This window comes from Oryzias latipes, chromosome 7 (assembly GCF_053564925.1).
Source record: "Oryzias latipes strain Hd-rR chromosome 7, Olatipes_Hd-rR_3.1".
In the NCBI taxonomy this organism is placed as follows: Eukaryota; Metazoa; Chordata; class Actinopteri; order Beloniformes; family Adrianichthyidae; genus Oryzias; species Oryzias latipes.
Genome location: NC_136243.1, coordinates 14,587,593 through 14,613,746, shown reverse-complemented (window position 1 = coordinate 14,613,746; position 26,154 = coordinate 14,587,593). Strand labels below are relative to the sequence as shown.

Sequence of the window (26,154 nt, the reverse complement as noted above, 5' to 3'; positions counted from 1 at the left end):
AGATGGCTGCGATGTTGACTGCAAGCTTTTTGTTTTAAGGGGTGACCTATTTTTTTTTACCGCCCCCCTCCTTCCCACCACCCCATTTCTCCCCCAACAGCCACTCAGACGCAAACCCCACTACTCTGGCACGTGCGCACTCATAGGGAAATAAAAAGAGAGGGGCCACCTCCCTCAAGAACACACAAGAATGTGAAAGGGGGAAATACAAAGACCTCAAGAGTAAAACCATTAGTGTTTTTTTGTCCTAAAAACACAGATGTTTATTTTTACTAAAGCAAAAAAAATAAAAAATAAAATAAAAGCTCCCATAAAATTTACTTCCTGTCCACTTTAATAAGTGAGACTGTGAGATAAACGATATTTTTTTAAAGTGCCACTTTATTACAAAAGTATAAACTTGACTGACATTTCATGAATAGTAATCTTGATATAAAACATTACAATCTTTTGCACTTTAGCACTTAATTACACGCTTTTGAGTACAAGACCCTGTCGTCTTAATAGCAAACACACAACATTAGCTGCCACAATAAACTTAGCAGGGCTTTCCAAGAACACACCGTAGCTTCATGGCTTTGAAAAACAACGAACAGAATACACCGAAATTTACATTGCAGCTGTTTTGCATTTTGTGTCACAACAGAAGTCATTCCAAAACACAGTTGAAAATAATAGGAAAAGATAGATTTTTCTTGACACTGATGATATATTTATTGTTCTTTCTCTTTTTTTTGTCATGTACATACACATTGCATCAACATACAGAGTAATCACATTGTTCGCTGGGGATATTTGGTTGAGTGAAGTTACTGTCCAGGATTTTTGGATACAATTTCAGTGTGTTGATCCTCGGGGTGATGCTCTGCTGCTTAGCGAACTGCTTGTTTCATTTATCTTTTTTTTTCTTTCTGTAGTCGTTTCTGCGATATTTTCAACACAGATAACAGAGTGTTTGTCAGTGGCAGGATGATGAGACGTGACATTTTGCTAACACACATCAGTTCTACTGTAGCTTTCCACGCTGCACTATGATGAAACCAAAGCAGATTTGTGATGACCACAAGGCAAGGGACTATGGAGATGAACGCTCCACAGATATGAGGTCTGAGCAGACAAGGGGGGGGAGGGGGGTGATTGGGAGAGGGGTGTAGTGGACTGTCTCCCCCTTTGGGACTCGAACAGTTCTTTGTTTCATCTGTGCACGGGAGAGGAAACCAAGAATCCTCCCAGCTCCAGGGGAGCCCTGCCAAGCCGAGGACATCCTTAATCTAACAGGCTCTGAACTCTACAAAAAAATAAAGCAACACGCTAAAAATTAAATAAATTAAAAGACCAACGACAAAAACAAAAAAAAGAAAAAAAAAACATTCATATAGAAGTACCACATGACAGTGCTTGACTTTTTTTTTTCTTTTTTCTTGCTTTTATAGGCATGCAACTTGTAGCAGGCAAAGTGCAGAAACAGGATTAACAAAGTAAAAACATCATTTACAGGCAGGGGAGACAGTGTTCAGTCCATGAGGAGTGAAAGATGGAGGGAAGTATCTGATCGGCTCTCTGAGTATGAACATGATCTGAATCTTTTAGGAGGAATGCGAAATGTGTGCAAAGTTTTTTTTCTTTTTTCTTTAATACTACTCTTGTCACTTTTCTTGGTCCCTGAGCTTTCAAGTATTTTGATATATATATTTTTTTAATCATTTAACTACATCCGGGTTCACATCTCATCAAAAACCGGGAAGGCCTGTTCACAAGCTTTGCTACCGTAATGTTTTACACAAAGAGGTCCACCTTGGACCACATACACCCATTTTTAACCCACCAGAATTGAGGAATTTAGGTTTTTTTTAACGTTATTGTGCTTTGCACATATCAGTACGACGGAAGTGCTACTTTTACCTACAGATTTTACTCTGCAATAGTCTTGTGCTCATTTTTTTTTCACTACCTTTGGACGTTTTTTCAGGACTTTGTATTCAGCCCAGGTCATAACAGATCAACTTTACTACCCCAAGGCCTCTGGAGCCGTGAAAAGCTTGATGTTATGACTTGAATGTAAACAGTATGTGTGGATGAGCATGACAGGGGCCCAGCCGTCACTCTCTGTGGCTCGGCTGTGTTGGAAGGAAAAGGGGTTCACAGTGCAGCCGCTGTCTCAGAGCCCTGTTACGTACATCTCCATGCCATCATTGAAGGTGAAGATGGTGGTCGTGCTGGAAGTGGCCGAGCCCTGCTTTAGGTCGCCTATGCTCTCGTACAGATTTTCCCCTGGCAGCAGGAGCGCTTTTGCGGGCAGGTGTTGTAACTTGGGGGTCTGCTGTGTGGGCGGCGGTGGAGGGGGATGCTGCTGCTGCAAGGGCTGCTGGGCTTTCTTCCTCCTCGGCCGCAAGGTGGCACAGGTGTTGGGGGGCCTCTCTCGCTTCCAAACACCGCCGACCTCTACGTTTTCATAGGCCAGGTCACACTCCTCTGCTCCTATGGACTCGTAGCAATGGTCGTCCAGCGGCCCTCCGACCGCTTTTCCCTCCTGAGGGGCCCATGTCTGGGGTTTGACCACAACACTAAAGCCACCGTCTCGGTCTCGGTCCCGCTCACCTCGACCTAAGGTCCGGAAGCCAAGGTTGGCTGGGGGAGAGCCCGGCACTGCTCTCTTCTTCTTTCCAGGTTTGCAGACTTTAGAGTACATCTCAGCCACCTGAAGTCCAATAGAAACATTGGAAGGATTTTAAATTATGAGGTTTTCTAGAAAAGCTGGTTGAGATGAACAACCAGGACTTTACTCAGTAACAAAGGAGTATCATACTGATTTTAGTTGAAAACACTGAAAACAAATTATTGACAAATAACTTCAAAAGTCAATCTAAAGATTTCTGCTAATAAGTTTCCCTTTTATTGTGCAACTTTAAATACAAACCAATGGGTGTGTCTACAAGAATTTGGAAGTGTCACAAATAGATGACAGATGTAATATCTTTAAAGCAGCATTTTGGAGGGTTATAAATTATAAATAAATAAATAATAAATGTCATTATATATAAGAAGCTTCAAATATTAAAAGTTATGCAATGTGCCAAATTTGATTGATTTAGGAATCGCCTGACTCTTTAAAGACCCGCTCAAAATTGTGTTTTTTGTGTTTATTACATGTTTTTGTGACATTTCTTTAATGCAAATGATGCTATTTATTTATTTTACTAATGTATTGGCATATATATGTTTGTTATTTGCATCTGTAAGTTTTTAGAAAATTTCTGAGTTTGTTTGCTTCATTTTTGCAAAAAAACAAAAAATTGAAGATGAACACAGGTTAACATAGAGCAGGATAAGAACCATGATTTTTTGTTTTGAGTAAGACAAAGAAACAGCCGACAGTATCATTTATCTAAGTGTATTCAATGTTAAAAGACCCACTTAAATGAAAAAGGTACTTTTTGTGGGTTTTTTTTACATTTTCTTGTGGCATTGTTCTCATGATGAAGGACATATATTAAGAAAATTAAGCTTTAAATAGCATTTCTGACTACGGTATTTCTTTTCTTCAAATCATTATGATTCAGGAGCAGACAAAACATGAAGTTTGAAAACGCTTATATGATGTGGATGGCTGCACGGTAGCGCACAACAAGAAGGCCCCCCCGGTTCAAGTCCCAGCTGAGGGAGCTGAAACAGAACACCTTTGTGGAGTTTGCATGTTCTCCCGTGCATGTGTGGGTTTTCCCCGGGGACTCCGGCTTCCTCCCACCAAAAACATGCTTTATATACATATGCTTCATGCTTCAAACTGTGAATTTTCCCTAGGTGTGAATGAGTGTGGGTGTGTGATTGTAGTGACAAACTGGCAACCTGTCCAGAATGTCCCCTGCCTTTGCCCACAAGTGGCTGGGATAGGCTCCGGCAGCCCCGTGACCCCAAAAGGGATAAAACAGTTTAGAAAATGAATGATGAATGAAACTGATTGATCAACCTGCACACCACTTACTTCTAAAAAATTAAAAAGAAAAAATAAACAGGCAAAACCAAAGCTTTCTGTTGCTACTGTTTGTTGGTGGAAATAAAAAAAAATATCTTTCACATTCCATTGCCGCAAAAGAAATACTTATAGTTAATGTTATGGCTTTAATCTAAAATAGGACTTACAAAGCTCTTTAAGCTCTTTTTCCAAGCTTTGATCTGAGTTTCTGACACCAAAGCTTCTTAAACATCAACGTGTGTTTGACTCCAGCCCAACTTTACAGACAGGTATCTTCTACCTCTGCATTGACATTTTAGTACTAGATCTGATCACTGGCTAAGTACCACAGACATTCAACTGTCACTAAACCATTGCCCATAAAGTCCTGCCTTCATGTGTTTTCAGTGAGATACTTATATCTTAGCCTTCATTCCGAGATGTCTTAAAAATAAATTTTCCTAAATGAACTAATTAGCAGTAATAACTTTTGTGTGAGACCCTCATGGAGGTGTGGTTGTTATGACCTCACAGTAAGAAGTTTACCGTGGCCACTTGAGAGAAAGGGTAAAAGCAGAATATAGAGAAATCCAAAGGAAGTCCTGGGGGCTGACCTCTTGGTGCTCAACCTGAATTTATTTTCATGTGTGTTTGAGTTTATTGGTACCATGCAGACTTAGGTTGGGCATAAGTGTCAGGCCATTGTGAACACAAACTCAAGCAGTTTTGTCATTCTGTATAAAACTACTTTAATGTCAACATGAAAAGCTTGCAAGATGCCTCTTATGCTACGATCAAAAATACAAACTGCCACCCTACGATGGGGAGGCAACCGCAGAAACTTTAGGATTTCATGCCGCTGCACAATTTTTTGAAAATCATTGTCTCCCACCATGTGAGAGAGAGCAGAGAACTGTAGACACACAAACCTTACATCACTAAATGAACAACTTAGAGGCAACTTTCTAATGAATTCCTGCTGCTCGCCAAAAAACTGTCTTAGAAAACGACACGTTTTTTGATTTGAGCTAAAACCGGCACACTCATAATTAAACGACCACTGGGAACGTTTTAAAAAAAGATCAAAAGAGGATCAGTGTGACTTTAACTGATTGTCCAAACAAGTTACTACTAATCTTTTAGTGAATTTAAATGTCAAATACAAACAACTAACCACCTTTGCCATGTTTCCTTTTTTTTGATAACTCCAGATCTGAAAAGCTTTTAATTGCAACGGTCCATTTTGTACAACTCCAAATATAAAAATGTAACCAGAGCTTTTTGCTGAAAGATTACTCAGCGTTCTAAGATTTTCCTGGATTCTAGAGAGAAGTTTTATCTTTTAAAAAGAGGCAGAAAAAGACCTTCCAATTCTAGTGCTTTTAGTAGTACGCTTGATTTAAAAATAAAATAAAGACTTACACCTATATTTTTGTAAAGTATTTGGTGAATCGTGCTAATTTTTTCTGATATGTCTAACAGCATACTTCAGTTTGTTATTTGCATCTGTAAGTTTGCAGAATTTTCCAATTTCATTTGCTTCAATCCTGCAAAAAAAAGGTGAAGATGAACAAATATTCAACGATTAATATGAAGCTAAATAAGAACCATGTTTTATTGGTTTTGGACAAGGCAAAGAAGCAGTCAAGGGTCATTTAGCCAAAAATATCCTCTATTTTTAACATTGACATTTAAAAATGAATGCAAAACGTTTAGAGCCTGTGTTTCAAGAAAATTGATGCAACTTTGTTGAAACTTCAGAGAAGAACTGTGTCGAGCAAACATGTATTCTGGATGCTGTCCCACTCTGAAATATTGTATCTAAAGGGGACCATTGGGAGCAAACAGCAACGTTAGCAAAACAATTAGCGGCGCACGCTGAGGAGCGTTCACTCACAGCAGCAGCAGACGGTTGAATATTCTCCACGGTGTGCGCGCCCAGCGGGCCCGCAGCTTTATTCTGGAGCACGAACACGTCTTCATCCTCTGGAGGCTTCCAGATGTACTGCTCTCCATTGCCCATAAACATCACTTCCTGTCAACAGAACAACAAATCACAACTAATCAAATGTTTGTGCAGACTGAATCATAAAAACAGAGCGACATCTGAGAGAATAGACCGGAAATGGACAATAGATGAACCTCTTCGAGAAGAGCTGTATTGTTGCAAACATGCAAAACGGATTTGTTCTGTGTGAAGCAGCTTCCTCTAAAAGATGTAGCCTTTTCAATGACTCGGTTTCAATGTGTTGCATCAGCCACTCGGAAAGGGATGGTAAACAAATGTGCGAGCAGACCGCTTACACGTGTACACCTGTGAACTGTGCATGTTCCTGAACCCAGGTCACAGCTGATGGAGCGACCTTGCTGACCTCATGCAGGGCAGCAAATAGTCTCCCACTGACACCTGGAGGGGAGCTGGGAGCCACGAACAGCCGGCTTGCATGTCTGCTGCTGTGAACACATGGAGGAGGGACAGACTGCAGAGAGCTCAAACTCCCTATAATCACCAATAACACTTCCACAAAACAAACAGCTCACTCCCCAGACTTCAAAGGGATTTCTGCAGGAGTGCCAGCATCTCACAACGCCTAAGGAAGCAGAGAGCAGAAGAAAATGCAACACTGGCACACTTATAGCCATGCAGATCCGCTGCAGTGTCAACACAGAACCACAGGAATACTCTCCTGATCCTGATCCCTGCACTCACACCACTAAAAGCATGTCTTTCAAACCTGTAACGCCGCCATGACAAAAAACAAAATCAATTATTTATCAGTCAGAAATCTGTATGGATTCAACCTGAAACTGGTATTCCTCATGGCTGTTACTTAGTCTAGTGCACAACTCATCACTCCTGCTCTGTTCTGGATGAATTGGTCTATTGTTGCACTCAGACCTCTGGAGGACCACTAACAATCCAGAAGCTGTAAGTTCTCCCTCAACGTTTACGACTTCCACAAATTCACAAAACAATATCAAAGTCAGGCTGTCCTGTTGCAAGAAAAAAAAAGTGACTGAGCAGAAATGAAATGCAGCTTTTTCTTGTTTTGTCTTAAAAAAAGTTTTCTTGCCACATTTCTCTCTTAAGCTTGGATTGAAATAGTCCAAAAATGCAAAGCAAAACAATCGAACCAAATCAATATGTATGTTGTATCTGTCTTCTTTTATGGGCCGCATGCAAGTCTGAAATAAAGTGAATTATAATAATATTTAGATATGTGTTCAACCCTTGAACCTAGGTCATATATCCCCAAATGCAACAGCGCAGCGACCTAAATGCAGGTTTTTCAGCAAAATCGGCAGGTGGCCACGTGTTGGCATTGGTAATCAAGAGGCAGCAGTCGCCATTTTACACACCCCGGTGTGGTCGAGGAGGTTTTGAGAAAACATGAAAATTAAACAACGACCAGACGATTTTATGACATCGGCCAGTGTTCTCCCAGACACATTTCAAGGTTGTGGGTTGGTAGTCCAGTGACAGGTGGGATGTAGGAAGGCAGCAGCGTGATAATTAACTGATGGGAGGGTCTTCAAGGTCCCCAAAATTGTCTGATGACCGGCCAATTTCAGACTGCTACCCCCCTGTCCCCATGCTGCCGTCCCACCGTTTAATTAGAAATCGGACGGCGGCAGCCCAGGCACTCAATGAGGGCTGTTAAAAAATTCTCATGAATGTCCCGGTGAGGGTCAGAGGGGTTGTAGGCGCGTACTGGCAGCAAACGTCTGCTGCTGCGGTGAGTGAACGCTCCTCAGCGTGCACCGCTAATTGTTTTGCTAACATTGCTGTTTGCTCCCAATGGTCCACTTTAGATACAACATTTCAAAGTGTGACAGCATCCAGAATACATGTTTGCTCGACTCACTGCAGAATATTGATACATAACTCATGTGCCACCGCTGCCCCAGTGCAGCGGTGGCAACGTCAGTAGTTACCATCACCAAGTATAAATGAGGAGTAAACGAATAATGACTACACATTGTTAACGCTGTGAGCGTCTGCAAAAGCCCAGAAAAATCCAATCCATTATTATGTCTTCTTATATATAAATTGGGAGACCACATTAATGCTGCACAAAGCTCATCGTGGTGTTAATAACACCACAGCGAGTCAGAGAACTGCCTTTTGACAAATTGTGGTAGATGCTAAGAAGAATATGAAGAAGACAGAACACTGTGCTTGCTGCAGTACTCAAAGAAGAAGAGCAACACTAACAAGAAGGGTGAAAAAGGAGAAGTTATTGTGCGAGGCCGTGGTTGCAGCACAGAGTGTTGGGCAGCTGCACTTGACATGGATGGCTGCTGCCCGGACACATGTACACATCGTCCATTCAGGGCTGCTGCCTGCCGGTGATCTGGATGCCAACCCCCTGTAGCTGTCTGATTTATTAATGACGTCATCCCCGCCTGATTGACGGCTGCCTGACTGCTGCTGTTTACAATCATTACCAAACCAACGATGTTTTGGTAAAAATGGGATGCCAGCAGCTAATCTTGAAGATTTTGCTTATGCTTTTCCGTCACGTGGTGGCAGTTGCATTTGTGTCCTTAGCATTAACTGGAACACTAACAAATGAGTTTTTAAGTTTTCTTCAGTCATTCATTTCCAAGATTTTGATTCTTACACAGTATGAAGCTACAGTTGATAAATCTAATCAAAACACTGATCCGAGGAAGGACAAAATGAAGGTCTTTAATTCTAAAGCACAACAGGTTTCAAACAACAAGAACATCACTGTTCACCAACTAGATCATCCCTGCTTATACTTCAGAGAGAAGCTACTCACTCAAAGGGGACACGATGTTTGCATGTTTAGAGCGATTACGTTTGTTAAAATGTTATTTATCGACAGTAAACTTGGTCAATAGATCACATTCCTAGATTCCTGAAAGTAACTTTGCAACATTTTCTTTCCTTATTTGAATTGTTTCCTTCTCTTTTAGAGGGCATGCTGAACCCCCAATATCAGAAAATCTCAGGCTGTAATAGGTCGACTACGCCTCAGGAAGCAGTACAGCAGACAGCATGGGTGATTGTCTCTGTGGTCACCAGGTGAAATTCACAAGTGTGGCTGTTGGGAAGCAGTTTATTCATGTCTATAAATCTACCAATCAGAAATGCCTCTGGCAGTAAATTTTCTCTTTCTTAAAGGATATCACATCAATGGATACAGGTTTTTTTTAAACACAATGCATGGGATTGGCAGGCCTCCATGTGTTCTGTGTTTGTTTATACATGAGTTATGTATCAATATTCTGCAGTGAGTCGACTTTAAACATGAACATCCTCACAAATTTCACAAAGCAGAAATTACAAACCAGGTGCAAAAAGCAAGAAACTGCAAAAACCAGCACTACTCTCAACTGCATGTGTTCTTCCAAACGCATCTATAAAAGGACGACAATAGTCTGATTGCAAATTTTGGGCACATCATAAACCTTCAACAAGTAAAGTTTTTTCAATATAAAACTAAAAAAAAGCAGACTAAGTCAAGTTTTCAGTGTAACATCCAGTTACTGTGAGCTAAAACCTACCATTATCACAACTTGTTTTACAAGGGTTGAGGAACCAAGAGGAAAATTGTGTTTAAACCTCAGAACAGCTTGGTGTTCTAAGATTTCAGCCATGTATCTTTCACTATTTGTACAAGTTCATCGGCTGTTTTTCTCACTATCAAAATATAGGGGAACATGACAACACTCTGGACACAACCCCAAAGAACTTTCATTCTTCACAGATCACAGAAATTGAACCCTTACACCTAATTTACAATGGGTTTGTCTGAGCTGAAGTGTATGCAAACTTGATGGCACATAGAAAAACATTTCGCTTTGATTAAACAAGCAAAATAAACCACACATTTACTCCATTTGGCTTTTTTTTTCATTGGATAATCAGATATGATATGTGTTTCTGGTAGAACAAGAAGAGTAGATAGATCAACAATGTTGTTTATCAGCGATGAATCAGATTACAATGACTGTTTTTATATCTATATTTACCATCAGGTGTTTCGATGAAGACTCTCATGCATCCATGTTGATTCCATCATAGTAGTAGGTTTAGGGTCTGTCACATGGACTTAGTTTTTAAAGTTAGAAGACGTTTCACCTCTTATCCAAAAGGCTTAGTCAATTCTGAATTAGCTGGTATAAGTGTTGGTATATATGCGCTCATGGGGGAGGAGTCAGACCTGGTTTGAGCGAGGAGTGAAAGATGCCATCTTTGTCAAGAAGGATAAACCTTCTCTTAATAAGAATGGTGGTCTCAGGTTTATTCTTCCATCCATCTACGGTGGTGTTCTGAAACCCAAACAAACCAACCAGTTCCACCTGGGTCGTTAACAGCTGAAAGAAATGACCAGTTTGGGGAGGGAGTCACTGGCTCCCCAACCCCCAGCTGAGGACAAAGGACTCTTAATGACCCGAAACCATGTAGGCTAAGTTGACAACACCATCCAGTTTCAGGTCTGACTCCTCCCCCATGAGCGCATATATACCAGCTTTTTACCAGCTATTTTAGAATTGACAAAGCCTTTTGGATAAGAGGTGAAACGTCTTCTAACTTTAAAACCTAAGTCCAGATGACAGCCCCTAAACCTACTACTATGATCCATCAGATGTTCTTTTCACTCAAATCGTCATTTGACAACTGTTTTTTGAGCCTATTATTAACTGCACAGTAGTTTCCATAGCCAATTTTGGAATCTTTGCAAGTGATCTTAATAAATCAGACTCTTTTCCTAGAAGAGCCATGTCATTTAATATGATTGCATGCTTCCATTACTTCTGGCTTTTTGCTGTTTTAGGCTTGCACTAAAATTAATCAGTAATTGAATGCCAATACTGGAGGTTTATGACATTTCTCTGTCAAAATTAAGACACACCTGAATGATAATTAACAGTGTTATATATGAGTGGCAGCAAAGGGTTGCAGATTGTTTGACTTTACCAACCTTTGGGAATGATGGGACATTAAAGGCCTCAATGTTTCGTCGGGGCAACTTTGTGCTGTGGGGGTGTGGTGGAGGAGGTGCTGGATGTGAAGGTGGAGCGTGTCGTGGAGGAGGCGCCGGCGGATCGCCCATATCCGTCCCGCTGTCCCTCTTCTGTGGCGCCTTTTCTGCCTTCCTCAGCTTCCTGACGCAGGCGTACTCTGCAGTCTCTGGAGGTTGAGGGGGTGTCATGACCGGGGCCTCGGCTTCAGGCAGTCCTTCTTCCACGTCCCCGTCTGGGTCTGGAGGTGCTGGGGTGTTGGCAGGCACCGCTGGAGGGGCTGGAGTGTCCGTCTGCCCGGCCCTGCCTACCATGGCGTACAGGGTATCGTCAGTACGTGTAGTGGAGGAGCGTTGGCCCACTTCAGAGTAAGTGTGCTCGCCGTCCTCTCCAGTCCCAGAGGGGATCTGGGGAAGCTGCCTGCCTTGAGAACGAAGGTCAGAGTTAGACCGGCAGCTGGGCAGCAGCAGAAGGTCCATGCTGGCTGGACGTTCCTTTTTAGATTCCACTGCGAGGAGCATACAGCCCGCTGTCCTACGGCCTCAACAGCCGACACCCTTCATAAAACAGAATTCACATCCTCCTGCTTCTTTTGTGGTAAACAATGGTTCCAACATTTGTGAACATGAATGAATCTCTCACTGCAAAAAGTCAAAAACGTCTGAGATTGACAGGAAGGTGAGAACTGACATTGATGCTTAAGAATTTGCATCCAAATTGGCTTCAGAGCACTGCAGTGGAAGCAAGTGTGAAGCAGAGCATATGTTTAGATCTCTTGAAAACCTCTTAGGCCACTGTCACTGCGCCCACAAACGCAGATCCCTGGTGACTGCCAGGAACGGAGCTCCATGATTGGATTTGGCACTCTGAACTTGTGTTTTTAGATAGATTCACATTCACAGATGAAGACTGCACATAGAAGTAGGACATGGTTGACATGATGTGAGTTCAGTTTTATGATTTTTATCAGTTCGTCCTGCAATAAATGACTTACTTTTGAGTCAATTTAAGGCCAGATCAGATACTGAAGTGTGCAGGGAATGTGAAAGGTGTAGAGTGAAAACCTTCAGTCTCCAGCTCTGCCGATTTTCATGCTTTCAAGTGAAATGTCTGAATACTTGTGCCCGATGCTTTTGAGAATAGTTTTCAACCTCTCCATCTCAGATTGCAAAAATCCTCTTGAACGATGGCATACTCAATCTTGGCATGCAACGAAAACAACACTCCTGAAAAGTTGACATTTGGGTGACACAGAGGTACAGTTAACAGAGCACAGGTCAGGGTTGGAATGTGAAACATGGACTCACTTTTGCCATTGCAGTTCATCTTGTTCATCTCAGTGTCTGATTTACTGATTGACCGCAGTTTGGACTGCTTGAGTATACCCTGCTAAGACAAAAGACATACACCGGACCATTGAAGTGTTGGTTGGGACTAAACTGGTGTTCTGTTGTTTGATATTGTTTTATTACAAAGGTGATCTGTAAAGATGCTTACCATGTCCATGAGACGGTGTTTTCCACTTTCACCAGGAACATTGTGTGCCTTCCCCTTCCTTTGAAAAACACAAAAAACAGGAAAGGTCAAGACTATCTGGATATTTTTACTCAGATTTAAAAAAGTATCCATCTATTTTGTTAACCCGCTGTATTCCTTTTGGGGTCATGGGGCTGCCAGAGCCTGTCCCGGCTACTGTCGGGTGACGGCAAAGTACACCCCGAACCGACTGTTGGAAGGCCTTACCTTTTCCTTTTGGCAAGTACTCAGCAGCAGTAGGAAGAAGAAAAAACTTACAAGCTGTAGTACTTTAATCAATGCTGAATGGAACTACAGTGATGGCAAAAACTAATGCAGTTTATGAAATAACCATATTTAGGAGAAGAACATGTAGACCCAGAGACCCAGATAACTTGGTGGAACCATTGACATAAATCCACTGGAGGGATAATCCCTGACTTTGCCCATTGGATTCAGGACAGCAAAATGGAGCCAGAAGTGTGGCGAGCACGTTGAGTTTGCTCCACCAAACTTATGTCAAAACTAAGCAAACAGGCAGAAAAGAGTAAAGGCAGAGCTTTTTTTCACCCAAATCATGGCTCCACCCACCTACCAATTGAAAATTGAATCTCTAATAGCTGTGAAATTTGAATTCTAATAAAATCCAAATGACTTATTGCACTTAATTACTTCCCTTTAACCCTTGTGCTATCCTATGGGGTCAAGATGACCATTGACGTGTTCTCCTTACCATGACAAAGATGGATAAAGGTGGAGAGGATTTCATGTACTCAATGGAAACCAGTGAAGATCACAAATCATTGAAGAAAAAAGTTCAGCGCACTGTCTAGTGGGTCTAGATGACCCAATTCCCAATGTAAAAGTACTATGAAACCCTATTCCTCTTTTTTCTTGTGGAAATGCACAGCACTAATGTAATTTGGGTTTCTTTGCATGTCCTAAACTAAGGAACAAAGGCTAAAAAAAATCTAGCGGCACATGGAGCCAATAAAACACATTTTGACCTGTAATTAGGAACCCAGGATGAGAAAACCAGCTAGTTTATAGTCCTCTTTTTTCATGTATAAAGAGGTGCCTGCACCTCTTCAGAACAACACACTTCACCCCCCAGATATTTAAAACTTTTCCATGATTCACACTTATGCAGATACCCAGTTTGGGCTGTTCTCTCTGCTTTTTGTAATGCACAGCACTTATGTCATTTACACCTTTTTTGTTTGCTTCCACTCTATGGCTCACTAAAAGTCTGTATGCATTCACTCTAAAGTGAACTGCATCACGCTCTGTTTACAAATGGGCTGAGACCAGGGTTTGCTGAAATGTCCTCTTTGTTCATACTTTCCAAGCAAGCTAGACAGAGGCAACATGGGGTTCAGTGTCTTGCCCAAGGACACTTCGACACATGGGCAGACAATGCCAGAATTGAACCTGCAATCTTCCAATCAGAACTCAACTGCCCAACCGCTGCACCTATATAATTCACTTTGATAGCTTGTCATGGTTTACTTGGAAGCAAATCCCAACTTTCATTTTCGGGTGGACAACAATTTACTTAATTGATTAGTCAGAATTCAGATGAACCTTCAAACCTGGCCAAAAAAGGGGGACTATCTGAGAAGACTAATCTCATCTGGACCAAACAGACCAAACAGCCCTAAATACATCCCCCAGAAGGAGATAACAATGTTCACGATTAAAGAAAAATGTATGAAAATCTTTGCCAGAGATTCAGTGGTTTAAGTTGTTTTATGCGTCAATGCAGGGGAAAAGGCTGCATGACCTGCATGACAGTAAATGCTAAATTATGGAGAGAAAATAGACTTACTTGATTTGTGTTTGTGTAATTCTTGATTTGTAATTCATACAATACATTCCATGGGTAACTGTGTGTGCGCCAATATCAATACCTTACAAAATACAAGAAAAAATACAATGTATGCACAAACTAAATTTAAACTTAAAACTAAAAATCACGGCGATAACAGACACCCAAATGTATGGATTTCTGTATGGAGTTTGCATGTTCTCCCCGTGCATGCGTGGGTTTTCTCCAGGGACTCCAGCTTCCTCCCACCGTCCAAAAACATGCTTCATAGGTTCATTGGAAACTCTAAATTGTCCCTATGAGTGTGTGATATGTGACCCTGCGACAGACTGGCGACCTGTCCAGGATGTCCCCTGATGTCCCCTGATAGGCTCCGGCAGCCCCGTGGCCCCAAAAGGGACAAAACGGAAGAAGATTAATTGTACGGAGATTAATTTTCAGTACAATTGATTGTTCAAATGAAACAGCATAAAAGAAGAAACTGTACAGATTTTTACACCTTCAGCTTACCTAAAGGCCAAAATTTCTACATTTGCTATTCATATACCTGATAGTTAAATGTTTTTCTGATGGCTATCTTACACATAAAATGTGTAATTTCTTTATTTTCTCTATATGTTCCAGCAACCCAATTTTAATCCCTTTATTAGTCTTGTATTCTTGAAACTGTTCCAGGGTTTCAACCTGTGATGAATTCAGCTGCAGTGAGGTGTTGGTGTGAAATGCAAAAACATGCGTGCATGGTGTTGCTCTCACCTCTGGCAGCCCACGCAGAGCACCACAATGAGAATGGTAACAACGAAGGCCGAAGCAGCAGCGATAGCGCCCAGCAGCAGGACCTTGCCGTAGGGAGGAGCCGTGAAGTTCAGCCCGTCCTGCATGGAGGCCATGTGGGAGCGCTAACGCTCGCTCGCTCTCACGCACGCACACACACTCACACCCTCACGCTCATGCACGCAGAGAGGTGTCACGGTCTCACTGTGTTCTGTGGACACAGAGGGTTGCTTCAGTTATACATTGACAAAACTTTACAACTGGGGTGTAACAATTGATTTTAACAACAATTCAATTCATATCATCATTTCTGGTGGAAGATACGATTCATTGGTTCTTTTTGAACAATACAATTCACTCTTATTTACTGACCTAAGATCGATGCAATACATCTTTAGCCAAAAATTCAGCCAGTGTGACTCAGAGAGAAATACCTGGATACTGAAAGGTTCGGGTAAAGTTTTCCAGATTCCTTGTATTTCTTTCCAGACAATCAAGTATGAATTAAATATGTGTACAAACAAACAAGTAAACATAAAGTAATGGCAAATCCATTTACATTTTAGCTTCACCAGGTTCCACCCACTGTTGTTTTTCCACCTCAAAATAACACAAAGGGAACATTATTAGAACATTCTACCAAACTTTATGGTTAAATCTCTTTGCAAAATTTAAAGTGTTTCCACACATTGGACTGTAATAATAGTATTTTCCAAGATTGATTACAATGGATTTATTTCATTTTTCAAAATTTTTTTAATTGTGTAGGTCGATTCATTTTGAATTAATTTAACAGCTTGCCTCAGACAGATTGATCTGGTTGGATAAATCAATTTATGGACTTATCGTTACACACTTATCGTTAAACACATAATAAAAATCACAACTATTCAAAAAGCAAAACAAATGATAAAAACGTTTAATTTTAGCAATAAGAAACCAGAAAAGGTAGTTACCATGGAACATCACTGAATTTAAAGTGGTGATTGAGTTTTGAGGTTTGGAATTTTTTCAAATGGGTTTTCAATGTCTGAATGAAAGTTTCATGATTATTGCGGAGCATATTTAGTATGGCTTCATGTCAAACAACCTTTGTTGAAATGATGGACAAATGTCGTCATCCAATCTTTTTTTTTTGGTTCCTGGAATTTTATTGTTATTTCTAAACGTTGATGTTTATTATTATTTGTTTTGCTTTCCTAATTGTCGTTGTGATCTATAACAAGTTTTTACATTGAGTTGGTGTTATTTGAAAAAAACCTAAAGCAGTGGCTTTTAATTCCCACCCAACACAGGGGCAAGTGAAGGGACCGCACATCCCTAGAAAAAGATGATTCGGGATGTTGAGGAATTATTCAGACATGTGTGTCACAGCAAGCCTCCAAAGCCCACTTGCCCAACAGCCCAGAATTCCAGGTCTCTCTGGTTTGATTCTACATTCATTCTCTTTAGTATTCTTGTTCAATAAAACACAAAACACATCTCAAATTTTGCTAAAAACCTCATTCGCTTTGACATAAATATTCCTTTGTACGTCTAAATACAAACAAAGCCAACTGTGCACAAGAACAGGCAACTATGGGCAACACTCGATGAGTCAGAGCACAGATCAACACGTCCGCAGTCACAACAGACAGAAACATCTCGTCTTCATCTTGTTATTTTTTTCTTCTTCTTCTTCAAGTCCTATGATTGCCAGACTGTTTCTTATTTGGCAGTATGTTTCAAACAAACAATAAAAACAACGAGCTACACCAGAAGACCAAACAAACAAGCCTAATCTCTGTCAAATCATGCCATCTGTCAGCTGTGACAGTGTTTTTCATGTGTGTCGATGTGCGCTTGTCACTTGTCCGTCAGCATCAACAAACCTGTGTTCTGCCAAACTGTTTTGTTCCAATTCTAGCTGCTTGTTTATTTTTTGTTCCCAAACCACATAGTATATTGAATTTTGATCTTTTCTTTCAGCATATCTGCGTTAAAATAGGAATGTGTTCGTTTTAATTCTTAAAATGTCCATAAATTTGTTCTTCTCTTTAAAAGCTTTGCACCCTTCAGAGCTGTTAACTTTTCTGATGTTCTTTTGGGGCAAACGTCTTTATTTGAGGCCACTTTATCCATTTTTGACTTTTGCATTATCATAGAAATAACTCAAACATGATTGAAAGTTAATTTAAACAAAATACATCAACAGCAGACAGGCTTTTAAAGAGCTGTCTGTTTTTTGCACACATATTCCATTCAATCTAATTACTGAGCAACTTACTCATAGACAGAGTTGTTCAAATGTTACCTGTTTTTCTTGCCTGCTGTCACCTAAATGGATAATAAATGAGCCTAAAGTCAGAAAGAGATGCAAGTGGACATTAATTATAGTTGCTGTGACCCATTTATGGGTCCAGTTGCATTTTAGGGATATTGTCTTCATTGCACAAGAAAAATTATCTAATTTATCAGTACGACAATGTAAAAAATTCACAAACTGAGCTTAGAGAATCCTAATCTAATATGTACAAACTGCAACTCGACAAAAAAAAGGTTGAAATATTCTGACAAACTTCAACAGGTTTAGTTTATCATTATTAAGAGAAAAAGAGCGAACCAATCACAAGAATTTCTGAGGTCTTTCTTCAAAAATTTCAGTCAAAGGAAATCTCAAACACAAGCAACAGAGGGGTTGTAGCGCATGCTGCATGACTGGTTCTTGCCAGATAGAATTATTAAGTGTGTATTCTGTGCTGCTTAGAGTTCCACCATTACTTCCTGTATTTATCAGGATTCTTAATAATCATGTAATCTCATCTCATTACCACACACTTAATTGGCATTAAGAGAGAAAAATGACAAAAAATCTCGCAATATTTGGAACGAGGTTCAACAAAATGTTGTTTTTGATAATAAATTAGAGTTTTTAACACAGAATTAAAAGGCCATTAGATCAAAAACAGTCTTCAGTGATCATTTGAGGAAGTGCAACATTTGGTTCGTCTGTAAAACAAGAGAGACTAAAAACAGGCATCAAATTCAAAGAAAACCAGAGCAAAGTTGTATCCTTTTGTAATTTATACAGAGTTGACTGCTTGGGTCAATGTGGGTCGGGCGACACCCAAAACTGCTACAAAGAGAGAGACCCGACAGCAGTGAAATAGACCGGTTTACTACAGCCATGAACTTTATGAACAAATGATAATAGAAACCTAAATGGCATTTTTCAGCTTCAGCTGACATAAGCATCTGTCACTTCTCAGCCAACTCTGGGTAGAAGATATAATTTCAGCAAAAACTTACAAAATATTTGCTTATTTTACTTTTTGGTTTGATGTCCCTGGTGGACACAAGGATTTACGCGACAATACCACTGACTCCACCTGATGGGAATTATCTACAAAGCTAATTCAAACTACCCAGGGGGGTTATTTTTTATTGGCAATAAAGGAATTGAAACCAAATTAGGAAAATTGTAACACCTAAAATATTGTAAGTATGAATGCTGAAAGAAGAAACTGATGGCTTAATATGCTTATTTATGTAAATGCTCTGCAGCTGACCCAGATCTGCTCTGAATTGACTGTTAAGTATGCTTCAACAGTTTAAAAAGTTTAAAAGTTGCCATAATAAGGAAATGTAAAAGCACATATCATGAAAAAGAGAAGCTTTAGCTAAAATCTAATATAATCTCATTTAAAATGTAAAAAAATCCAAAGATTTACATAAAATAAGAGATATAAGCAGGTAAAAAATAGTAAAAATAAAGAGAAATAGGATCCCCCAAAAATGTCCGAGACAGGGTTTTCCAAACTTATTAAAAAGAGGACAGAATTGGTGAGGTGAAAGTGTTTGAGGGCCAACCATTCAGCCTGCATTCTTGGAACCCTCATAATAACATTACATGAAGTATATAACAATTTTGGAGGGGGGTGCAAGACTTTTAATTTCTTCACATAGAACAGAAATGAATTCGTACTTCAATTTTACCAAAATTACTGTTCATTTCAGATTTTTTTAAGAATAATAAGTTTGCCTGGAAAAAAACCTTTTGTCAACATTAAATCTGGGTTCATATAAAATACTCGCCGTAAACTTAGATATTTTAATCATGTGAACAGGAAAAAATAAAACAAATCGTTATCTTTTCTAAAAATACAAACCACTGTGGTTTTGATCAGAAAAACAATTAGATCAGTTCGTTTCGTTTGACCCTTGAGGCCCTGAAGGTTTAGCAGCCTCAGCTTTACAACGGCTTATAACGTCATTTGGCCAATCACAACCAAGAAATCTTCTACTGGCCTGAAGGCCGTTAGAAGTTTGAATGTGGGCTGTTTTTGGTCCATGGCCGGACTTTGGACATGCCTAGTTTAAGACAGATAAAAGCATCAAGATTTAAAAAAAAACTATTTCCTAAATAGCTTGAAGTGAAAATAAAATGGACAAATTTTGATTTATGAGCTTGACGTGTCTTTCAACAGAAAAGTATACAAGACCAGGAAGTACAAGAATGAATTTCTCCTCCATGATGTTGTTGACTGATTTGATGCCTGACAACAAGAGAAAAAATGACGCTGAGTTAGAGGCTCCCAAACAGCAGCCAACATCAAAAACTAAAAACAATGTTAATCTCTGTTCATGAGTGAGCAAGATAGCTCTGATCAGCAGTCTCCCAGACTTGTTGGTAATTTGCATTTCTCTCTGTAGACATCCAGCGTAGATGAACCCGACTGTTCTCAGCATGAAATCCAATTTGTGCCAAATTCCAAACACGAGCCTGTTAGTGATTCTTTGCACACTGATTTCACATTCGTCTTTTAAGTTCAGGATGTGGTACCCTGCAAGAGAACAGCTGCTTTGTTTACACATTTAAATCCATGTCATTATTATTGGCCTGATCCGCGAATAACTCACATTTTCTGCATGCGGTTTAATACAGTTCCTTCTTTGAAGACGCCTCAGAAAAGTGGCTGCAGCGTATTTTAGCTAGTAGGGCTTTTTAAAACTGTTTCTACAGCAGTTTCCATCTGTGACCTGCTTTCAATGCTGCTGAAACATCTGAACAAAAGCACTTCCTGAGGGAGAAGTCTGGAATATCGGGTTGGATTTGAAGCACAATGTGAATCTCCCAGGTTACGATCATTTCATCCAAAGCTCCAGCATTGTCAGGATAACCGTGTTTGTGCTGGTTTTGATGGCAGAGCTCAGCAGTGGCGACAGAAAGGGTAATGAGACAGAAGAAAAGGAGGGAAAGAGTAGGTGTGGAGAACAGGAAAGGAAAGAGGAGGAGGGAGGACATGCGTAGGAGTCTTGTGGCAGGTGTTTGAAGAAGATGATGAGAAGGGCTTGTCACATTTCCCAAAGAAATCCCCGGCCTTTCTCCTTTTTTCCCCTTACATGTCCACACCTCCTCGGGCGTTTCTCCCTCCTCCTGTCCCCCTATGCCTCTGCCTGCAGTGTTAAGCCAGAGTGACGCTTCAGCACTGCAGTGTAATTTCTGGCCCTCGAGCTGCTTCGTCTGAGCCGACCAATCGGACCGAGCACTCTGAGCAAAAGGGAAGAAACTGCCTTCCACCGACATCCTCTCTGGCAAACAAAGCCTTTGCTCCCCCTATCACTGAGAACCCCCTCTTCAGCGTGCTTGGCAGACTACCATTCCCCCCTGCATGCATGCAGGTTCACCATTGCAGGTGTTTTACTGAAGACTTGCCTGGACGACATTATTGAATGAATGCCATTTTGATTCACAAGTTCAGGATTTGATTTCTGCTTGAATTCAATTTCAGTTCAATTTGCTTCAAATTTACATCCAAAAGATGTTTGAATGTCTATTAAAAAAACATTTTTTTAAAAGTAGGTTCGAGTAAGCAAAGTTAGAATTTAAGAGGGAATTAAAAAAAAATATTAAATCTGTTTTTTAGATAAAATAAAAACCAGAAAAGGAAAATCCATCTATAGATTTGACACTTCTATTGTTTAAATTATCAATTGGAATCCATTTTTATAGGTTTTGTTAACCCCTTGTTGCCTGAGGTTATTTTCAAGTATAAAAAAGAAAGGTTTAACCCTTTTTCTGCTTTCAAGTAGATAAATTAAGGTACCATTGGAGCTGAACTGATTTGGTTCATATTTCTATCAATTAGTGTAGCCGGTTACATTGATATTTCAGACAAATCGTGCATTTTGTGGGACAGGTACAGAATGTGGCAAATTTGGATCCCGTCTTTCAGAAAAGCCCATTAGCCACAGGAAAAGTCCAAAATGATGGCAATTTGTACAGTTGGCGAGCATTCGATTGTTACAAAAATATTTAATGTCTATTTGCCCCAGTCTCAAAAATATTGGCTGTCCATGCACAAAATGCAGTCTTTAAACTCGAGGGGTACCTACGGAATACTATTATATAATGTATATTTTAAAATCTTGGATATTCTCATGGTTAATATGCTTTTCTGAAAGAGTGAATCCTAAGGTACAGTACATCCATGCCAAATTTGGTGCTTGTACCACAAAATGCGCAATTATGTTAATAACCAACTCCACCAAACGGGCATCATATGGCTAAGATGAAGAATCCCATCTTCAGGAGCTCTGTCTTGGCTTCTGTGATATCTAATCTCCATTTGTGTGTGATGGGGAAACTAACGTGCCAAACAAGCTCTAAATGCCCAGAAACATAGGAAAATATCTACCTTTGAATCCGATATGTTCAACCAACTAGCAAGTGTGCAACTGCACGGCCATAACTGTCATTTAATCCTTTCAAGGCAAAAGTCTGAAGCTATCCAGCTTGTTTGACATCATTTCAACTTTACGCTCATTTGATTTTTTTGCCACCAAACTGGAAAAAAGCTTGTTCTGTTCACATCAGCTGCTTCTTCCAGATCATTTGTTGAGTTCAACATAGTTTCATCATATGAATGAGTCTTGCAATGACAACATTTGAACATGTGAGATTATATTCAAAGGCTGCTTTTAAGGACCATTCATGATTTATTCACACAATAGTACATTGAACCATGAAGGGACTGTTTCTAACAAAAAATGGGTTTTGAGGAACACTGTAAACTTTATACAAGGAAGCATTTCATTTTCTGGGAACATGCGCCACATTAACATGAGTTTTCATAATTATTAACACCGGATCTCTTTTGAGACGGCCCATGCGGCCGGTCCATCCATGGCCAACTCTCCACCAATCTGCTCAGGTTCAAAGAGAACCACCTGGGACTTGATGTCGAGCAAAATCCTCACCCTCTGTGACACAAATAACAGCAACGTGTGAGTCGGGGTGGGGAGGGAGAGAGGCTGCTATTGTGAATGTGAATTAGGTCAAATGTTTGCTTGCAACAACGATTAAGCACGGCACTGTGAGGAAGACAGCGGTGTGGAAGAGGCTCCGTGTTTGTCTGTGCCGAGCTGACTCATGCATGTGTGACACCCATCCAGAAAAAAAAAAAACAGAGCAAAGGGAAGGTCTTGAGAAGAGATGCCGAAATCAGCATCCAGTGTGTACGTTTTGATGAGGGTTGGTGTGTCTGTAGTGGATTTGTGTGGCTCATGATGGCACCCACTCAGCAGGCATCAATCACACATGGGCTGACGGTTCGGCTGCTGCTGGCTGCCTCTGGGCTCTGACACCTCCAAGTGCTGTAATGCATCTGACAACAGGTTAAACTGCCGCTCAGGGGATGAGGCGGACGATCTGACCGGGCAAGGATTTAAAGGTTGAGTAAGGGTTAAAGCATACAGACAGAAAATAATAATCATAAAAGAAGCTGGCTGTAGGCCCTGACAGAAAGAAGGACTAACATGCAGGGGGAAGGCTTTTTATCAGGGTTTTGTCTGGCTGCCCTCAGCGTCAGAGATGTCTCTCTCCGTGTTCATCTCCCATCATCAAAGCGTTTCCGAATCAAAGTGGGGATGTGGAAGGATGCTGCGTCCCCGAGGTCAGCTGGCAACTTATTACGCGCGACCCCCCCCCCCCCCTCCACCCTCCACCCGCCCAACCAATAACACTCCGTATTTATGTGCGAGCAAAGGAGGAGGGAGAGGAGGATGGCTGTTGGTGGGGACTGCACCTTTTAAAAGGAAAGTCCGACGCTGATGATCTTTTCTGGCCGCAGCAGGAGGATTTGACGCTTCCTGCGCGTTTCTGCCCGCAAATTAGAGGAAGGTTCTCAGATGGTTTCTATGGAGCTTAAATCCAACATACATGAGTGTATGGGGAGGGGGGGGAGCGATGCAGGGAGGTTTGTGCGCACGTGTGTGTATGATAATGAGAAAATGAAGCAAGGCAGAGAGGAACAACAAGGCGCCTTTGCTTGTGCGGTAAAGGATGCGCGTATCGAGTGGAATCTATAAGACACATACGAATGACCCCCCCTTAACACCCCCCCCCCCCCCCCCGTCCCTCTTATGCCTGTCATACAGGCATTGCGCTATAGCTTCCCTGTACTCACTCAGCTCACAGATATGAGGCGCAGCATCCGCTTCTGTCAGTTTTCTCTTCCCTGCGGATCCGGCGCTCCACGCAAACATAATCAACCAAAGGCAAAAAACTTGTCTCTCGTGGGCTTCACAAAACAGGGATGCTGCATATTGCATGTGGTGCTCTCTAAATGCCAGCTGACCCCTGTCGTCGCCCCCTGTCCGCGCGCTCCCCAGCCAGGAGGGGGAGAGCCTTTACGCAGTCCGTCTGCTTCCCCGCTGCCGCCGAGCTTTCTCCAGTGTTACCTCCGAGTGCCAGATTTCTCCTCCACGGTCCCTCAAGCCCCCTCCATCTCTCCTTGCATCCCCTCGGCTCAGCGACTGCGCTTCCATGTGACACAGGCAGAGGTGGAACCCCCCCAAATGTGAACCCGTCTTTTTGATTATGGCGCCATGGCTCGGTGGTACGAGGAAGTGCACGCAGGAGGCTGGTGAATAGACCAACTTCTGCTTTTTGACGAACACTATCAGACAAATTGAATGATCCTTTTTCGGAGAGGGAGGCAATAAACTCTGCAAACTGTGAGAGATAAAATCTGCACAAAATGTCCAAGTGGTATGTGAGGGCAACAAAAACAAAAAGACTGACTCTTGATACAAAAAAAACATACATTTTCACCTGGTAAAATAATGTGAAACATTTTTCCTAAATATGTATTTCTTCTGATTGTTTTTGTTTCGTCTACCTTCACACACCTTTAGAATATTTACCTCTACCACTACTGCCACCTACTGGATCTTTCACAGCACTAGAAGAACACCCACCTATCATTGCAAAGGACGGTGTTGCTGTATGAGGGCCAATCCATGCCACAGTCAGAATACCACCAACTGGAAGAGTACACCCATTAAGAACAACTGAAATACTACAAATATAATGGTTTTAACAACATATACGTTTTGGTTTCAGCCATGAGTCACTTCAGATGCTTTCACATTGTTGAAAAAAGTTGAATAAATTATGGAGAAAGATTATATTGAACCAGTAAATGGGAAAACGTGGTTGGGTGAAGACTCAGTAAGAGTTATCTTAAGCAAAAAAAAAATGCAATTTTTATTAGCAAAGCTCCTTCAAAGCTTGGAAATTGTGGCAGCCATGAAACGTAATCACCAAAAGTAATGTAAACCATTCACTGCTACTGGAAAGAAAATCAATTTTTTAAGTAAAGATCATTACTATGGCTATTCTCCTGCAATGCACAAAAAAATGTTGACAGATTAATAAAGGGCGTATCAGGAATCCATCATTTCAGTTGCTAACCTAACCAGGCCGTTTTTATTGGTATTTATGCAGGGGCACCAGGGCGCTCTATGACATTTTCAAACTGTCTCTCTGTTTGTTTTTCCTTGTTTATGATGTGTGGATGATTTTTTCTTTGTTTTTTTGGAGTTTATTTGTATTCTTCATAGTGTTTACCTCATTTTTTTGGTTTACCTTCTCTCTTTGCCTCTCTTTGATCCTTCACACCACCACTGGAGACTATTTGAGGCATAGCTGCAGCATAATTGAAGCTATTAGGGAAGCAAAGGCATCACCATCCTGGAGCATCACATTATCATGGCCATGGGGTGTCTGTTCATCTCTAGACAACAGTTGACACTGTCTCATCACCTGCTTAGCTTGTGTATCCACCCCATCATTCATGAGTTTATTGACCCTCGGATCTTAACCTAACCCTAAATACAGGAAAGTCTCATGACCTTTCAGGAAATATTTTATGTCTGTTTGCCCCAGTCTCAAAAATATGGGCTGTTCATGCACAAAATGCAGTCTTTAAACTTGAGGGGTACCTACAAAATACTATTATATTATGTATATTTTAAAATGTATATAATACACCACAGGGCCTCTTCTCTATGGTCTGGGTGTGAGCTTTTTTGATAAGCCAGAAGGTCCGTCCTGGCTGAGAAATCTTACTGTACTCAGCAAAGTTCTTTATGGGAAGTCCACTGAAGCTTCACTGACCTGGAAGCTAGGAGAATCACTTTGAGGTGGAAGCACAATGAGTTATATCTGTCCCAGCTATCGACTGCTCTAACATCCTAGAAAGGCAACCTCCCCCTTAAAGTGCAAAACAATGACAGCGCTCCTTCCTCTCCTCAGAGGCGATACTCAGCCTTGTTACCAGGGCTCCAGAACCGCTGCCAGGCTGGGGTTCAGTGGTTTGGTCACAGCATGTAAACAAATACACTTGCTAAAATGCAACTTATTAGAGAAAACAAATTCTGGCCTGACAGCTCCTCGAGAAACCTCTCTGACGACATCCACATATTCCATGAACCCCATAAATATATGCGGCTTCTGAGGCTGTTTTGCTCTGCTTTGATGCTGTCTGTCCTGAATTCTACCTCAACATTGTCATGGACAGACTTTGATTTGGGTGTGTGTTGTTGTTTGGGACTTGAAAGAGTTCTGTCCTTTTTTAAATTATTTGACTTATTCTTTGGTTTGTATTTTCTCAGTCATCACATATGTTGTCCCTGTCTGGTTTTTTTTTGTGTCCATCCTTTAGCTGGGATTGTTAATTTTACGTTTTGTTTAAATAATTCAATTTTTACAGTTAAATAGATTAAAATGTTTTACTTTCCTTCAATAGAGATTTCGTGTATACCA

The 26,154-nt window shown here is 40.9% G+C and overlaps 1 protein-coding gene across 8 annotated transcripts; it reads right to left on the bottom strand.

The window, feature by feature from the left end:
- Positions 1-689: 689 nt before the first annotated feature.
- On the bottom strand, positions 690-24,264 carry si:dkey-70p6.1 (uncharacterized). 8 transcript variants are annotated; one of them, XM_023956806.2, is made up of 8 exons: positions 23,513-24,264; positions 15,625-15,665; positions 15,048-15,276; positions 12,446-12,503; positions 12,256-12,337; positions 10,909-11,372; positions 5,850-5,987; positions 690-2,698 (listed from the first exon to the last, which is right to left on the bottom strand). In XM_023956806.2, the coding sequence occupies exons 3-8, from the start codon at positions 15,179-15,181 to the stop codon at positions 2,159-2,161; spliced, it is 1,416 nt and encodes a 471-aa protein (XP_023812574.1). In that variant the 5' UTR covers positions 15,182-15,276; positions 15,625-15,665; positions 23,513-24,264; the 3' UTR covers positions 690-2,158. The 8 variants fall into 8 exon arrangements, with proteins under 8 accessions (XP_023812574.1, XP_078806409.1, XP_023812576.1 ...); XM_078950283.1 differs by having other exon boundaries at positions 12,256-12,334; XM_023956808.2 differs by lacking the exon at positions 15,625-15,665 and having other exon boundaries at positions 10,909-11,255; positions 23,513-23,902.
- Between the last annotated feature and the right edge of the window lie 1,890 nt (positions 24,265-26,154).

What these genes read in the sequence shown, in the direction of transcription:
- si:dkey-70p6.1 (XM_078950285.1), bottom strand. Translation starts at nt 15,181, where the DNA reads ATGGCCTCCATGCAGGACGGGCTGAACTTCACGGCTCCTCCCTACGGC. An exon ending in ATGTCCCATCATTCCCAAAG is followed by an intron (nt 5,988 to 10,908) that starts GTTGGTAAAGTC and finishes TTCTGTTGACAG; the next exon opens with GAAGTGATGTTTATGGGCAA. An exon ending in TTCAACCGTCTGCTGCTGCT is followed by an intron (nt 2,699 to 5,849) that starts GTGAGTGAACGC and finishes ATTGGACTTCAG; the next exon opens with GTGGCTGAGATGTACTCTAA.